The 16719-nt window shown below is 42.0% G+C and overlaps 1 protein-coding gene across 1 annotated transcript in view; it reads left to right on the forward strand.

Moving 5' to 3' along the window:
* MAOB (monoamine oxidase B) overlaps nt 1-9293 on the forward strand; it is a 53029-nt gene extending 43736 nt beyond the window's left edge. Inside the window, exons 11-16 of the mRNA XM_036382144.2 lie at nt 664-721; nt 1651-1748; nt 2855-2966; nt 4525-4587; nt 4984-5145; nt 7783-9293. Of these exons, the coding sequence (XP_036238037.1) occupies nt 664-721; nt 1651-1748; nt 2855-2966; nt 4525-4587; nt 4984-5139 (487 nt within the window). The 3' untranslated portion in view covers nt 5140-5145; nt 7783-9293. The remainder of the gene's footprint in view (nt 1-663; nt 722-1650; nt 1749-2854; nt 2967-4524; nt 4588-4983; nt 5146-7782) is intronic.
* The last annotated feature ends 7426 nt before the right edge of the window (nt 9294-16719 follow it).

Here is a 16719-nt window from a genome sequence, read left to right on the forward strand (position 1 = left end):
AAGAGGAGCCCTCACAGTTTCAGAGCTGGGACTTCTGTGTTTCTGTGCCCAGCATGGCTTTTTGTGGAGCACTGGATTTTCTTCCAGAAGTAAATGTCTTTCCAGAGCTGTGCTTGCTTTCCATAATTGTTATTTCATCCTGATCTTCTTGCTTTTGGGAATTGGTGCAGCATGGCTAAGAGTAAGACCCAAGAATGAAGTACATTCAATGATTTATAGACTCATAAACTTAGAACAGGAGGAAATTTTATATAAACAGAAATGAAGTACTGATTCCCTGAGAGCTGCAGTATATTGAGACCTGCATCTTTGTAGGAACAAACTGTAAGTTAGACTATGTGCCAAGACAAAAAAGTGCAATGCCTTACTATTTTTTTTTTTCCTGACAGGCTGGAGACCATTTGGGTAATTTGAGGGTTTGGGCTGATGGAGTTATCTCTAGATAACAGCTTGCAAAACTGCTGGAAAACCAGCACTTATGCAGCACAGGAGCTCGGGTTATTTCTAGTGATCCGGAGGCTGACAAATTGGGATAGATCCTCAAAAGCTGGAACCTCAAATTCAAGCAGATACAATACTTGTCCTCTTAGAGGCAGGGTATATTAGAAGTGATTTGTTTTCTTTTTCCTCACACTGAAGTGTACTGTTGCTTTTCTTTCTCAGGAAGATGAGGCTGTGTGAGCTCTATGCAAAGGTTCTGGGATCAGAGGAAGCTTTACATGTAAGCACAAAATCCCTGGAAAGGCACCTTTGGGAAAGGCAACAGCTATGGGAGCACTTGCTGCCCTCACCAGGGGAGTGGAGAGAAGATTATGGCAGAATGGGAGAAGATTGGGTTGGGTTTGACAGTGAGGATAAGAAAAAGCTTTATGAACATAAATGAAACATTAAAAGGTGGTTTTGTTGATATATTCTTAACCAGCTCCACGGCTGGGATTCTCAGTGCTTGCTGCCATAAACCTCAGCTGCTGTCACAGGTGACAGGCTGGCTTTCCCTCTCTGTCCATGTTGTGTCTTCTCTCTTACTAGTTGTTAAGATCCACTGCTGCATGCTTTGGGTTGTTGTTCTTTGGCCTTTCCCTTGCCTTCTCTTCTCTGTAAAGGTGAAGGACTGTTAGGACTTGTGTGATCTCACACTTAGATTATGTGATTAATGCCACTGATACTTTTAAAAACAATTTTACAGAGTTAAAAGCTGTAGAGACCAACCTGGAGAACACATGATTTTCAACACAATGATATTGTACACAGAACCATGCAAGTGCCACAGTTTGCATTTTTAACAGTGTATATTTGTACCTAATATACACATTACAGGTATTACAACTGTATACACTGGAGGTTACTTTTGCTTTACATGGTTCAAAGTATGTGCACAAGGCATAAATTAACATTGACAGATTAAGAGGATTATGCTCTACAATGGCTAGATTAACTAGTTTTTTAGACAGTGTATTCTTATTTTTAAAAACTCAGGGCTTATTGCGTTGAGTTCATGCTGCATTAAGAGATTTGTTAAATGTGCTCATCTTGTCATATGTTGACATGCAACAAATGATAAACTGTTCTTCCCTGCTCTCTGCTCAGTTCTGTTATTAACTTCCTCGAGACTTTGTCCTTTCCCTGAGTGAATTAATCTCTGTTTTACAGCCTGTGCATTATGAAGAGAAGAACTGGTGTGAAGAGCAGTATTCTGGGGGCTGCTACACAGCCTACTTCCCACCAGGCATAATGACTCAGTATGGAAGGTACAGTGTCTATTTATAGTGGGCTTTGGAGTGCTAAGATAAGACCAAGTTAATAAATATCCTCAGAAAGGGTCATAAATCCTCTGTCACTGTTCACTTCATACCTTTAAGCTCACTGGGGGATGTTTGAAATGGGATAACCTTCCACTTGTCTCTGTTGGGCTCTATGATGGATGAGTACAGTATCATGAGGGGCTTTTATTCACTGCTGTTGTTTGGTGAGTTCAGCTGAGGAGGTTCTGGGAAGGGAGTTGGGAAGCTTCCATAGTCTGCTTACAAAAATGGCTTTGGGATTTTGAGATCAGTTTAGCCATTTCAAGCACGCCTTTAGCTGATGATTAAAAAAACTGACAGAGACTTAGCTCTTGCTGACATTGGTGGTAATGAGTGATTTCTTTGGACCATTCCTTTATTTTTGGCAGTGAAAGCTTAATATAGTGATCAGTGTACCATTGTATACAGTCCTCTCCCACTTAAGTTTTTGCATGAAAATAAGATTTACCAAGAAGAAAAAGACTTATTTCAGACTAGTGATTTGATTTAGATACACAGGTTTTAATGGGGTAGAAGAGCTGTACTTTTGAGGTTTAAATTCTTATAATTTAAAAGTAACTTAGAGCAATAAAGCAGTTATAACAAAGAGCTTATGGAGGCCTTAGTATTTGAGGAATTTAAAATTATAACTATTGCAGATTCTGGCAAAAATAGAGTTAAAACAATGCTTTTTGTTTATTGATTTATTGCTTCAAATATTATAGGGATATATTTCAGAATGCTGCACTGTGCCAGTAAGGCCTGGCATTGGTACTTATGGCACAGGCTGGAACTGTGAGACAGTGTAAGTCTCATCTCAAAATAGCTGTCCTTTTCACCTGTAGCTGTCATTTTCACCTATGAACAGTGTAAACATTTTAAAAATGTGAACACTGCTGTGTTCACTGTAAGAAATTAAATGCAACCCAGACTTCTCCTCCAGCTCCACTCACCCAGTGCTATTATCTTCAAGTGCTTGCTGTCATTTAAAATATTTCTATTCCAGCATTAACCCAGCTATTTCAGTTCTCTCCTGATACAGCTGATGTGACTTTTTGCTTGTGCCCGTCCAGGATCATTCGGCAGCCCGTTGGCAGGATCTATTTTGCTGGCACAGAGACAGCCACTGAGTGGAGTGGGTACATGGAGGGGGCTGTCCAGGCTGGAGAAAGAGCAGCCAGAGAGGTACAGATGCTCAGGGGACACTGCCAAATGTCCTGTGGAAAATTAAAGATCTTGTGGTTGGAGGGGAAATGAGAACTGAGGGTTGACTGCTTCGGGTGTTCTGAATCTCGATGCGAATCCCTGCAAAGGGGATTGACTTCAAAAAGGATGAAGGTTTTGCACTTAGATTTGGAATGTTAGGAAGGGCTCTGGCTACTTTGTCAAACTGTCCCCTTGTTTCTAGGATTAAATTCTTTCTTCTTTTACAGAAGTCCAAAACTCTCCTCCAGTCATTTTTCTCCCAAATCTGTTATCATTGTACTGAGAGATCCTGGAACAGCTCAGTCCTGCAGCTCTGCACACCAAGCCAGGCCCTTCCTCAGTGTTTCCAACACAGTGATGCTCCACTGAGACAACCTTAATACAGAGTCCCTAAACAAGGACTTAGATATTTTTTTTCTTCTGAGAAAATGCCGATTTCCTCAGTGTTTTCCAGAACATTAGAGTTTATGGAGCAGCAAAAGAAATTTCATCTTTGTTTTGTGAGGTGAAGGAACCTTGTGGCTAAAAACTAATCAAGAACATAAATTGTCCTGGAAGGAATGTGGAGAGTTCATCTAGCCCATGCCTCTGCCCCAAGAGACAGAGATCAATTGTTCATAAATTATCCCATTTGAGAAAATTATACCTAAGGTGCTCCTGAAAAGGTCCAGAGGTCTCATGACCTCTCTGATATAAGGACATTACAACAGAGCTTCCTCAGCAGAGGACTAGATAGGTGCACTTGACTGGTAAAAATTTTGGTGTTTTCCTTTCCTATTTTACTTATGAAAGGAAAACATGTTGAAAATTCAGTGCTTCTCACTCTCCTGCATTGAAGAGTTCACACTCTCCATGAGTCTTGTCTACACTAAAAGCCCCTTCTAAAATATGTTAAATCTTAAATCTACAAATGCCTGGAATAGAGAAAACATTATTATCACCAACTCCATTTTATTTAATTGTAGAAGAAACTAATCTTGCTATCTTCTCTGAATATAATTTCAAACAGTCTTTGCTATCCTACTGATCTCTGCTATCTTTGATACTTTGAATGGGAACTTTCCCATTGCAAAGGTTTTAGTTTTAATTTTGCTTTTCTCTGGCTGAAAGTAGTGGTCTGTCATCACTCCCAGGATGCTGTTTCTCTTCCTACATCAGGATAAAATTTGCAAAACAAGCTGTTCCCTGTAGCTGGTGTCTTCATGCCTTACTTTGCCATGAGGGTCTGCTTAACTCTTAGTCATAATCACATTATCCTGTTCCCCTGGGACTGGCCAAATCCAATATCTTGCAAGGACTAACTAAGCATAAAGAGATTTTTCTGTTTCTATGTTCCACTAGGAGGAGTGTCTTATTAAATATCAGCCCTCTACAGAAATAAGTTGTAAAAGGTTGAGTTTTCTTTTAAAATTTGAATACACTGTGATTTATGTGCTCAGTCGTGCCATTTTTAAACAACAATTGAAGCCAGGTTGTTTTTTTTTTTTTCTGTCTTGAAGAATCAGTGGTACTTATTGAGAATGTTGGTTGTTTTCAGATACTGTTTGCTATGAGGAAGATCCCAGACAGTGAAATTTGGAAGCCAGAACCTGAATCAGTTGTAAGTATTTATGCAGATTAAGTGGATTGGGGTTTTTTTCTGCTGTTTTGCTGATGAGATACTTTTTTTTTGGTCTGTTTTTATATAACTTCACTGAATCAAAGCTGCAATAGACTTCCCGTTTTTCACCAAAATTTCCCTTCCCCAAAAAAGGAAGAGGATAGAAACCCATGTGACAAGACTGTAAGGCAGGATTGGAAAGAGCTGCAGTTCTTGACTGGGCTGTGAATCCTTCCATGTGTGTGTTCCTTCCTTTAACTGAGCAGAAAATCTGGATATATTGCTTCTTGATAAGATATTACTGCTTTAACCCACTTCTGTTCCTCCTGCAAGAATCTCTTTAATTTATATCCCTCCTCACAGTGGAGATGTGGATAATGGATGCTCTCCCCACAGGATGTGCCAGCTCTGCCCATCACTACAACCTTCTGGGAGAGGAACTTGCCATCTGTGCCAGGACTGCTAAAGCTGATTGGATTTTCCACTTTCTTCACCTCTGTGGCTGCAGCTGGGTTATTTGCCTACAAAAAGGGACTTCTGGTTCGAAACTGAAAAAAGGTGCCAGCTCAATGCCTCACAATTATGGGATTTTCTCTTTTTTTTCTCTTTTTTTTTTTTTTTTTGGTCATGTACTTTTCTGTCTCCAAAATCTGAGGAAGAGGTGAAAACATTAGAGAAAATAGGCAAGAGGGAAGGGATATAGTAAAGGGATCCATATTGAAAAAGAACCCATAGGGTCCAGCCCTTCTTTTAGCAGTAACTTGGTTGTTGGATTTCTGGGGTACCAAGTGTTATCATCTTGAGGCTTTGATGCAAGTCTCAGACCAGAAGTGACAAAATATCTCTCTGAAGCCTATTCTGGAGAGATTTCTGGTTGGTTTTACTCTTATGTTGAATCAGACCCTGAACCCCAAATCTCCCCAGACCCTATTTTTACTGTACTGAACAACATCTCTAGTTGTAAGCAAAGGATTTCTACCTTCCTGTGGGGTAGAATGAGAAAAGAAACCCACACCTTACAGAATAATCAGATAGTTAATGCAAGTCTGGTAAGAAACTATTAGTATTTTTATTTCTTACCCAGGAAGCACCTAAGGGACAATCCAGGCTAAATTTATCCATCTGAACTATGCAGCCACAGGATTCTGGCATTTCCAGTGGCAGTCCTACAGTGAGCTAAAGGGCAATAGTTCTGCTGTGTTTGGAAATGTGGTTGAATTTCAGGCTCCCCAGATGTGTCCACAGCTGCCTGGCACAGCAGAGCTCCTGTCCAGTGGAGTCTGTCTGTCCCTGTGAGCACCTTGACCCTGTCTCTTGTCTGCTAAGGCACAATGGGCTTGAAAATGTAGTGTTGGCATTAAACAAACAAAATAAAGGGAAAACAAACAAAAAACCCAAACAAAACAAACAGAAAAAAAAACCCAAAAAAACCCAAAAAAGCCAACCCAACTTATTTGCCCCCAAACTCTTGCTTCATGCTGAGCACAGTTTTGCTGATTTAGAGTTCTTGGTCTTTCCTAACAACCATATTGATGGGATTAGCAGTTCCACTTCTGCCTGCTGTGCTGTGTTGCACTGACTATGCACTTTTGATATCTAATAAGGGATCTAAATCATAGTGAGATCAAAGAGAACTGTGGACTGGAGAATCACATGCAAGTGCTTCTGCTCTCCACAGCTTGGTACTGTTAAAAAAAAGAAAAAAAAAAAGAAAAAGAGAAGATAGAAATAGGGCAGTATGCAGAGGTAGGGGGAGAAGTAAGAAAAATAAAAATCCACCCACCAAAACCTCAGTGCCTCCTTGTCAGTGTGTTGGTACCTTGTTCTAGATATTTCTGCTGCGTTACCTGTGCACAAGATGAAACAGGGAGACACAGGTGTGGCTGAGAACAAGATCTGGTGCACATGAAGTTGGAGATGTCTGGAATTTTTCAGAGCCTGTTTACTGCATTTCTCCCTTCAAGGAGCAGCAATTTACATGTAAAAAAATGTTGGATTGCAGTAGAGAGCCATGGAGGGAAGTATAATAATAACTTCAGCAACTGGTGTGAGCAGACGGTGAGGAGCTGTATCAGCAGGCTCAGGCAGACTTTTTGGGCTAGCATCTGATCTTACTTGTGTAGAGCAGTACTTTGTTCTCCAAATAGGCCCCTGGAAATGCACTGAACTGCTTGGACAGCTGTAATATTTGTGAGCAGCACCTCGCTTTCTGGCCCTTAGCTTTTGTTCTTTTTAACTTGATGTGCTGGTTAAACATCATCTCGGAGCAGCAGCTTGGATTTTACCACAAATGAATAGGCTCATAACAGCCTTTTAAAATGCATGGGGGAACTTTTCAGGCATAAAGATCTTTAAGGCAGAGGAGGAGTGCAGCAGTGTGCATATGGCCTCTCTGGTTGTATCACATGGAGCTCTAATTTGCTGGGACATTTGCCTCCTGCAGAGTTTCTACGTGGCTTTCTCTCCCTGTGATTTATTTACTACATGAATTAGGAACTGAAAGCTGAACGGGAAGTTCAGAGCTTTGGCAACTCACACAATTCTCAGGCCAGAAATAAACACAGGAACCTAAATTTGGGAAGGCGTTTTTGAAATCCTGGCCCAAATATTTGTAAGTGCTAGACAGTGAATCCATAGATTAAATATAAAGAACTGCTTCAGTTGCAGATGATTTTTCTGCCAAAACTGTTTGGAATTCAGGTCCTGCTTCTGCCCTAGAATACACATTCTCTAAAGGGGAACAAATTCATGAGGATAAATTGGTTTTATTCACATCCAAAATGTATTTCTCTCTTCTTTGCTCCTGAACCTGGCAAAAGTTTTTTTCAGTTTAACAAGACTGGGGGACACGGGGGGAGAAATTCCAATCAAAACCAGAAATTTGTTAAAACTGAACTGAATCATAACTTAAGCTTTTAATGAGATTGGCCAATTAAAAAAAAATTGAAAAGTTTCTATACTTATAAGCCTTTTTTCTTCTTAGTTTCAAAGTGAAAGAAAAATGGGGGAAAAAATATAAAGCAATCCCACAAAGCATTTCTCATCTTATTCTGCCACAACTAAAGTAGGTGAGACAGGGATTTATTCAAAATAAATTTGGTTTCCCTGAGATTTCTAATCAAATCTGGCTGGAACTAGGAGGTCTGAACTGTGACATCTGTATTAACACTCTAAAATCTGTCTTCTTCCTTGCAGACTGCCAAAGCTTTTGGAAAGCTCTCTCTGTCTTTACAGCCGTGTCTTGCTATGATTGTGCTGTGGACCTTTCCCACCACTATGGGATAAAAAAAGGATTTGCCACTGTTTTCTCAACATTTCCACACAAAAGGAACACGTGGCACCTTGTGTACATGGATGCCAGCACGATGAGGGAATTGACAAATGGAGGTAGAGAATCAAGCTGCTTCCTGTGGCTGGAGGAACTGTTAGCACTGGCTCATATTTTTGAGATAAAAATTCATGCCAACCCTTTGAAGAGAGGAATGAAGTCTGTTTTAATGGATAACCAGTCGTGCTGTATTCTTAATTTATTAACACATTTGATGAGACAACTGCTATCATTAAGGTTCCAAGAGTTTACCAACTTTGTAAAATGTACTATAGGAACAACCATGAAAATAATTGTATTTGTCTCTTACAAACTGAACTGGGTTACCATGAATCTTTTGTATTTGTAATGCTCATAAGAGTTTACAAAAAAAAAATTACTTTCTTCTACACTGTTCTGATAGCCACTGTACATTGCAAGGAATGATGGGTCATGGCATAAAAATCTGTGTTAACCAAAGTACTTGAAATCTAATTGTACAACCTACTCAACAATCGCAAGGATATGAGCAATCTGGGGCAGCCCCCTTGTCTTCCCTTTAATTTGTGCATTTTTTTCCCCAGTGCAGCTCTTGATTCCAAATAACACAGCTGCTCTCAATAGAAAGACATGAATCATGTAATTAAGTTTCTCTCTGAGCATTGTCAATCACATGGCCTGGACAAAAAAACTATGGGGCTTTAAAGAAATCTTTCTGTGTCCACTGTGGGACTGTTGTTTCACTGAAATAGGCTTTACAGACTTGCCAAAATTTTAAGAATTTTTTCCCTTTTTTGAGACATGAAAAAGTAATATTTTTGAGGAAGAAGGAATTGTATGGCCTCCAGAAATACTAGGGAGCCAAGATTAAATAACAGACCTGCCACTGGTCTCAGGCAAGAAGCAACCCGCCTCAAATCACAGGTGACAAACATTCACAAATAAACCTGACCTATGTTCAAACCAACTAACATTCCCTCTCCTGTCTCCACCAACTTATGATCACCCTGATCTTCCTTCTGTTGAAGAACAGAGTGTAAAAATGAGACAGCCAAAGCAGCCTGGCTTTCCAAGTGTCTCTGCAGTGAATTCCTTTAGGCGTTGTCTTAAACTGCCGCTTGTGGCGTGTCTGCTGTGCTCCTGGTGGTGCCTGCCTCTGTGTTTTGGAAAATAAATTTAAAAAGAGTGACTTCACTTTGCAGGAATATATATGCTGTGTGTGTGTGATGAATTTGTGCCTTTTATAACTGTAGCATTTTCTAAAGTGCCTCTGTGGTGACTGTCTCCCTTGGTTTCCTTCTTCAGCTCTCTTTTAAATAGGCTCTTGCAGATATTTTTATCTGACAGCTGTGAAATTTTTTTAACCTTAATTAGAATCAATAAATATTGTCATGTCACATGTATTGTTTGAGGCTTTTCTTTTGTGGAAGCCCCTTTTGAGTTGGTTGTAGTGGCATTACTTACCGACACGGCATTTTGCATTTCAAACATGTAACTTCAGCTTTTCTTAGTAAAGAAAACTCTGTAAAGAAAAGGACAGTATAAAAGAAAAAAAATACAAACTCAGCCAAGCAGCCCCTCAAAACAGTGCAAAAAACCCCCATTCAACCCCTTAAATACACAATTGAAAAAAAAAAATCAAACCACATTCGGTAGTAGTATAGATACTATACTATAAGTATAGATAGTATAATTCTCTTACACTTAAGAATTAATTTTTCCTATTATAGGGCAGGTGGCTCAAACTGAACATAAGAAGAAACAGACCTTGTACCAAATACTGTCTGATGTAAACATAAAAACCCGAGAAGAAAAGAGTGACCAAAATCAATTTCACCCACTAGCTCAGTGTCAGTGCTAGAGAGATCATGGAACTGAAGAACAAATTTGCTCCAGGGAAGGGACCTGTGTTGCACAAAACTGTTGGCCATGAATACTGGAGAAAGTGTAACCATCCATGTGAAAAACATCTGAAGTGTGCAGTGCTCTTTGTATAGGCTTAACTTTCAGCATTACAAGTTATAAAGGAGCACAAATACAATGAAAGCAAACACCCTCAACTAATCCTTCGCACACTTTCTAAAGCACCTGTCCCCTAAGACACATGTCAGCACCAGCAATGCATTTCACATCCCTCAAAGCAGCCAGCAAGTGATTGTGCCTCCAAAACATTGCTGCTGTATTGGGTTTGCATGACCTGGGTTTGGAAGCAGGGGGGCTACAGGGGTGGTTTCTGTGAGAAGCTTCTGGAAGCTTCCCCCATGTCCAGCAGAGCCAATCCCTCACAGCTCCAGGATGGACCTACTGCTGGCCAGGGCTGGGCCAGTTAGAAAAGGTGGTAACACCTCTGGGATAACAAATTTAAGAAGCAAAAAGTTATAGTGCAGATGTAATTGCAGCCAGAGAAGAGCAGGGTGAGGATGTGCGAGAAGAAGAGCCCTGCAGACACCAAGGTCAGGACACAGCGAGGGGCAGGAGCTGCTCCAGGGGCTGGAGCTGGGATTCCCTGCAGCCCTGGTGAGACCCTGGTGGGGCAGCTGTGCCCCTGCAGCCCAGGAGGGCACAGGGATGCAGAGATCACCTCAGCCCGGGGAGGAGACCCAAAATGGGGCACAGGGATGCTGAGAGGAGGCTGTGAGCCCATGAAGAGAGGGGCCCACCCTGGAGCAGATTTCCTGGCAGGACTTGTGACCCTGCGGGGGACCCACATTGGAGCAGGCTGGGCCTGAAGGACTGACCCCATGGAAGAATAACCCACAGTGAAGCAATTTATGGAGAACTTTCCTGTGGGATGGACTCACATTGCAGAAGTTCATGGAGAGCTGTCTCCCATGGGAGGGATCCCACTCTGGAGCAGGGGAAGGATTCCTCTCCCTGAGCAGTGGCAGGAGCAATGAGTGATGAACTGACCATAACCCCATCCCCATCTCCCTGTGCCACTGAGGGGAGAGAGGAGGGAGAGCTGGGAAGTAGAGAGGGATGGGAAGAAGTTATTTTTGTAATTTACTTTTACTTCTCATTATCCTGCTCTGATTTTGTTGCTAATAAATCCAATTACTATCCCCAAGCTCAGCCTGTTTTGCCCATGATGGAATTTGATGAGTGATCTCCCTGTCCTATCTTGACTCATGAACCATTTGTTATATTTTCACTTTTCTGTCCACCTGAGGAGGGCAGTGACAGAGTGGCTTTGGCGGGTGTCTGGCATCCAACCAGGATCAAACCACCCCAGTGTTTTTGGTGCTGAAACCCAGGATTATGAAGACTTTGAGATAAGGATGGTAATTGGGAAAGTTTGGGCAAAGCATGGACTAAACATTGTTAGAGAGTAGAACATTCATGGTGGATTTTGCTGTAACTGTGGTGAAGGCACGAGGGGTGGCTTTTGTGTGAATTGAAAATTTTTGTTCTGTGTTGTGATGATGTCATTTTGATTTTTGTGTGGGGAACTTTGCTCTTCCTTTGTTTGATTGGTTTTGTTGATGTGAGTGCAGGTTGTGTGATGGATGTGGATTTTAATGATAGTTCTTAAACAGTTAAATATGTGATCCACAGAGGTGAGGGGTGGAAAGTGGAGTCAGATTTGACCTACCTTTTTAACCCTTTGTTCAGGCATATCCCAGAGGACATACCTGAAATGGTAATATTATTAATTTAGTTATTCACAAAACTTGAGCATGCATTTCAAAGAGACTGTGTCAGCCAAGAGGTGCTTCATTATTTCCATCAGTCCAGTGCACAGAAAATTAATGTGAACAGATTAATACAGAAGAAATCAATTTTGTTTAACATCTGTAAAAGATACAAATATGATTTCCCAAGAAACCAATTAGAAATCCCAGTCATTGTTTAGAAGGGGATGGGATGTGTGCGCAAGTTATTTGGCTAAATCATGCAAAACCCAGTGCTACAAGAGCTGACAATTTTTTCTTCTTGTCTTGTGTAATTCTACCAATTTCTTATCTGGAGCAGATCCCAAAATGATGTAGGGACTGATGAGTTTTGCCTTCTGGCTCAAGACAGGATAAATTCTCCCTGAGCATGTGGAATTGCCTTAGAAAAAACCAAAAATCCAAGAATGATAGGCTTCAGATTGTAGAGCCAAAGTACAGTTTGGTATCTGCTGGAAAAAAGACTTTTTTTTCTCAGGTTGGTCCTGCTCTGTGGGGTGGGTGTGGAAGGAGGCTCCTCATCCTCATCTGCTGTTTGAACCCATCCAGGTACTGTAGGACTCCTACAGACATGTCCTCCTCTCTCTGTTCCACGCAGAAGGGATGGATGGGAGTTTGAAATTCAGTTATTGGATGGAATTTACTTGCATCTCACTTTTTCTGCAAAGATCACACGTTTGCCCACGTAGAGGGCAATTCATGAGCTAAAACTCAGTTGTCTTGTGCCTCTCAGACATTCAAGGGCACTTTGCTCAGCCCCAGCTGCTGCCCCAAAGGAGACAGCTCTTCCAGAGGCCCAAGAGAAACTGTTGTCATACATTGCCAGAGTTTTGCACCTCCTTGATGCTTCTGGTAGGCAGCTCCTCTAGGTACTGACTCTCCCTTGTCCTCACAGTAGCCAACTGACTCCAGTTCTCCTCAACCAACCAATCCACTCTTTTATAACACTCTTCTGATTGGCTACAGCTGCAGCCTGTTAACATCAGGCCTGCTCCCAATCTTTAGTAATTGTTTCAGCTGCAACTCTTTAGGGCATAAGACTACATTCTAGACCACCTTCATTTACCCATACTGTATCCCCCTACAGTTTCCCTTTTTTCTTTTAATTACAGAGTTGCAGCATTTCTAGAAGTACATATTCAAATAAATTAACATTATGACATATTCATATATCTCATTCAGAACCAAGAGTTATACAGATGTTCTGACAACATATTACAAATATACAGTACAAATATATATATATATTTCTGAGTGTTGGTTCAGTTTTGCAGTTTTTCTCAGTTTACAAAGTACTTATCTTCAAAATCTTTATACTCCTCTTTAACAAACACTAATAGCTACAATTGATATATTTTACCAATATTTTAGTATTCAAGTCCTTTTCCCCAAATCCACGGGGTCATATAGTCAAATCCTGTCTCCCCAAAATCACGGGGTCATATAGTTTAGTCCTGATTCCACGGGGTCATATAGTTTAGTATTCAAGTCCTTTTTCCCAAATCACAGGGTCATATAGTTTGGTATTCAAATCCTTTTTCCAAATCACATCGGGATCACCATTTGTTGTCACATATTGCAAGGGTTCTATTGTCATTATATTGCAAGGGTTCCATATTGGCAGAGTTTCATACCTCCTTGATGTTTCGGGTAGGCAGGTCCTCTAGGCACTGACTCCTCCTTGTCCTCACAGCAGCCAACTAACTCGAGTGCTCCTCAACCAACCAATCCACTCTTTTATAACACTCTTCTGATTGGCTACAGGTGTGGCCTGTTAACATCAGGCCTGCTCCCAATCTTTAGTAATTGTTTCAGCTGCAACTCTTTAGGGGATAAGATTACATTCTATACCATCTTCATTTACCCATCCTGTATCCCCCTACAAGAAACCTCCTAAACCAGCCCTGCCCTGGAGCACAGATGATTTTTGGGTACCAAACTGGGCAGATTCTACCTCCGACCAGCTGCTGATGGCAATTAGGTAGTTCTGGGGGCATTTAGCTTTGAAGAAATGCACTGGGGATGATGTGGGCTCTGTGAATCTAACATGGTGCATGTTAACAGGTAGCTGCACATATAATGTGTTAATTCACAGCTGTCCTTTACCCAGGCAGGCTGTAGATGAATTTGCTTGTCATTAGAAACAGAGCCATGATATTCTAGTCATAATATTAGCAGAGTTTGCTAGAAAAGCCTTCAGTTAGCAGCTGAGTGCCAAGATAAGCTGCAAAAAAATACACCTGAGTAAGAGGCTTTGTAAGCTGATTTTAGTGTGTCATGATTTGTGCAGTCAGTAGCAATAAGCTATTCTGAAGCTAGGCTAGAAAAAGCTCAAAAAATAATTTTAAAAAATAATCATAGAATAGTTTGGGTTGGAGGGGATGTAGAAAGGGGATCTTTCTAGGTCACCTAGCCCAAACCTCCTGCCATGGGCAGGGACATCTTTGTTTAGACCAGGGTGCTCAGAGCCCCATCCAGCCTGGCCTTGAACATTCCCAGGAATGGGTCATCTACAACTTCTCTGGGCAGCCAGTTCCCTTGTCTCACCCTATATCTAATCTAAGTCTGTCTTCTTTTAGTATTAACCTCTTTGTTCTATCACATCAAGCCCTGCTAAAAAATCCCTTTCCAACCCTTTTAGGTACTGGAAGGTTCTCTGAGGTCTCCCCAGAGCCTTCTCTTCCCCAGGCTGAACAGCCCAAGTTCTCTCAGCCAGTTCTTCTAGGGGAGGTACCCTAGTCCTGTCATCAGGTCAGTGACCCTCCCCTGGGCCCACTCCAGCAGGTCCATGTCAAAATACCTGTGAAACACACACTGCTTCATCCTCTGGGACTGACCCAGTGCCAAGCTGGCTCATCCCAGTTCTGCATTCCTCCTGGCACTGCTGAAAGAGGCAAACCAAGCTGTTTTGAGTCCAAGCTGGTCTCACCCTCTGTTTTGACAGAAGGTGAGATGCTGTTTCTAATTTATAACCAAAAGGTATTAGCTTTCTTTCAGGGCTGGCTTTTTGCTGTGTGCACAGTGAGTTTTCTGATAGCAATGTTTCTAATCCTTTCTTAGCAGAACAGCCCCAACAAAATAATCCATTTCCAACCAGCTCCATTTACTCTGACATCTACAGGCTCTGTAGGCTCCTTGCCACCATCCCTGCAGCTTTGTGGGGGAAAAAAAGCCTCATCCAAATCCAAGTGATCCATTCATCCAGCCTCTCAGGTTTCTGTGGTTGAAATGGCTCCCAAGGTACTCAAGAGTCTCTTTTTCCCAGCCCCACAACCAAAGAAGAAGTTGAGATTCCTGGGCTCTGGTTCTCAAGGTTGTTTATTTTCTCTTATCTCTTACATTCTTTCTCTGACCTGCTGAGATCTGTCTGGCAGGTTGGTTCATGGCACACTGACCACCCTCAGGGTGGTGTTAGTTTTTTCTACTAAAACCTATGTGTACTTTATTTATAATAATTTTCCAATACCTATCACCTATGTTAGACAGTCTGTCTCTACTCTAAACCAATCCAAAAGTGCCACCATCACAGCAGAAGATGGAGGACAAGAAGAAGAAGAAGAAGGACAGGACATGTCCAGATTCCTCCATCTTGCCTCTTGAACCCCCATTCTAAAAACCCCAAAATTTTACTTTTTCACCCTGTTACAAATTCCCTATCATTCTACTCAAACTCTTGTGGCTTGTAACTCTTTACACAAAGTTGGTAATTGTTTCCATGGGTTAAAATTGAAGGCACAGGTGTTTTTGACTCCATGCCAAGGTCTCTGAGCCCCTTGCCAGAGTCTCGAATCACCCAGGGCAACCAGAGGAATGTCCTGGGTTCTGACACTGACCTACAGCAGAAAGGGGCTGAGCAAACACAGACCAGCCTCACCTGCCCAAGGTCATAACGTCATGGAACTTTAGCAATGTCTTTGAGAGGGGGAGTGTCTCTGAGTCCCTGCAGCAGCAGAGACTCCAAGAAGCACTTGAGGAAGTGGTACCCAGCAGAAACACCAGCCTTTGGATGATTTGGTTTGTCAAGTGGCTCTGTTTGCCCCTCTGCCTCCTGGGATTTAACACTGCACTCGAATATGCTCTGGTGCTTGGCTGGCAGGGAGCAGGGAAAAGGAAACATATCAATAATGCACTGAGGCATCCTTGTCAGCCCTCAGGCTGTGCCCAATTTGCATATGCTCCAAGCTGTAAGAAAACACTTTGCACAGCAGTGTTGCATTTAGCAGAAATTACATTATAATTTCAGATGTAGAAACTTCTATTCCAGGTCTGAGGCAGGGAGGTGTCCCATTGGGCTGTGCAGTCATTATCTTAAACAATTGAAATGCATTCTTGTACTTCATCAAAATCAAGGGAAGACATTACTCCAGCCTCCACTTGCCAATTCAGTCCAAAGTGGAACAAGACTATTTAACTAAATTAGAAACTATATTATTTCCCAATAATTCTTTATGAGATGGAGTGTGGCCAGAGCAATTTTTCAGAGTGTGCATATTTGAGCCAGCACCTCTATCCATCTCTGCAAAGCAAACTGACCCCACAGAAACTCCCTTCCCTGAGAAGGGGAATGCCCAGGAGCACTTAGGATCTGTGCTCACACTTTTCTTCCAGCTCCTTTATGCTGCCCAGCAGGAGACAGGACTCGAGTTGCCCTTTGGAGGAAGTTTTGCAGAGCTGCCAGGGGCTTGGTGCTTCAGCCATTTCACTGCCCTGATTTCTGCCAGGAGCTTGGTGCCTCTGCCATTTCACTGCCCTGATTTCTGCCAGGGACTGGCCAGGGCCAGAGGCTGCAGGGATGGAGCCTCTGCTTCCTCAGAGTGGCACATCAGAGCTTAGAGATGGGTGAGAATTTATTTTTTAAAGCTGGGGACTTGCATCATTTCCCTTTAGTGTGCTTCTCTTCCAGAGTTTAACAAGAAGGGTGAACACCAGGGCAAAAATGCCCACAGAGACCTTTCTGCAAACCAAAGCGTGAAGCTACTGACACATATTTTTTATGTGAGGTGATAAAATACTGCTATGAGGTAGCCTAGAAGACGACAGGCTTTGTTTCAGCCTGTGCCATGCTGCTGAGCTGGCCATGCTGTCTGCAGCTGGTGTCTGCTGACAGAAATCCTCCTCAAATGCCAGCCTCTCCCTTTTGGAATTCAGCCAGGT

The sequence above is a fragment of the Molothrus ater genome, chromosome 2 (genome assembly GCF_012460135.2).
Source record: "Molothrus ater isolate BHLD 08-10-18 breed brown headed cowbird chromosome 2, BPBGC_Mater_1.1, whole genome shotgun sequence".
NCBI classification, from domain to species: Eukaryota; Metazoa; Chordata; class Aves; order Passeriformes; family Icteridae; genus Molothrus; species Molothrus ater.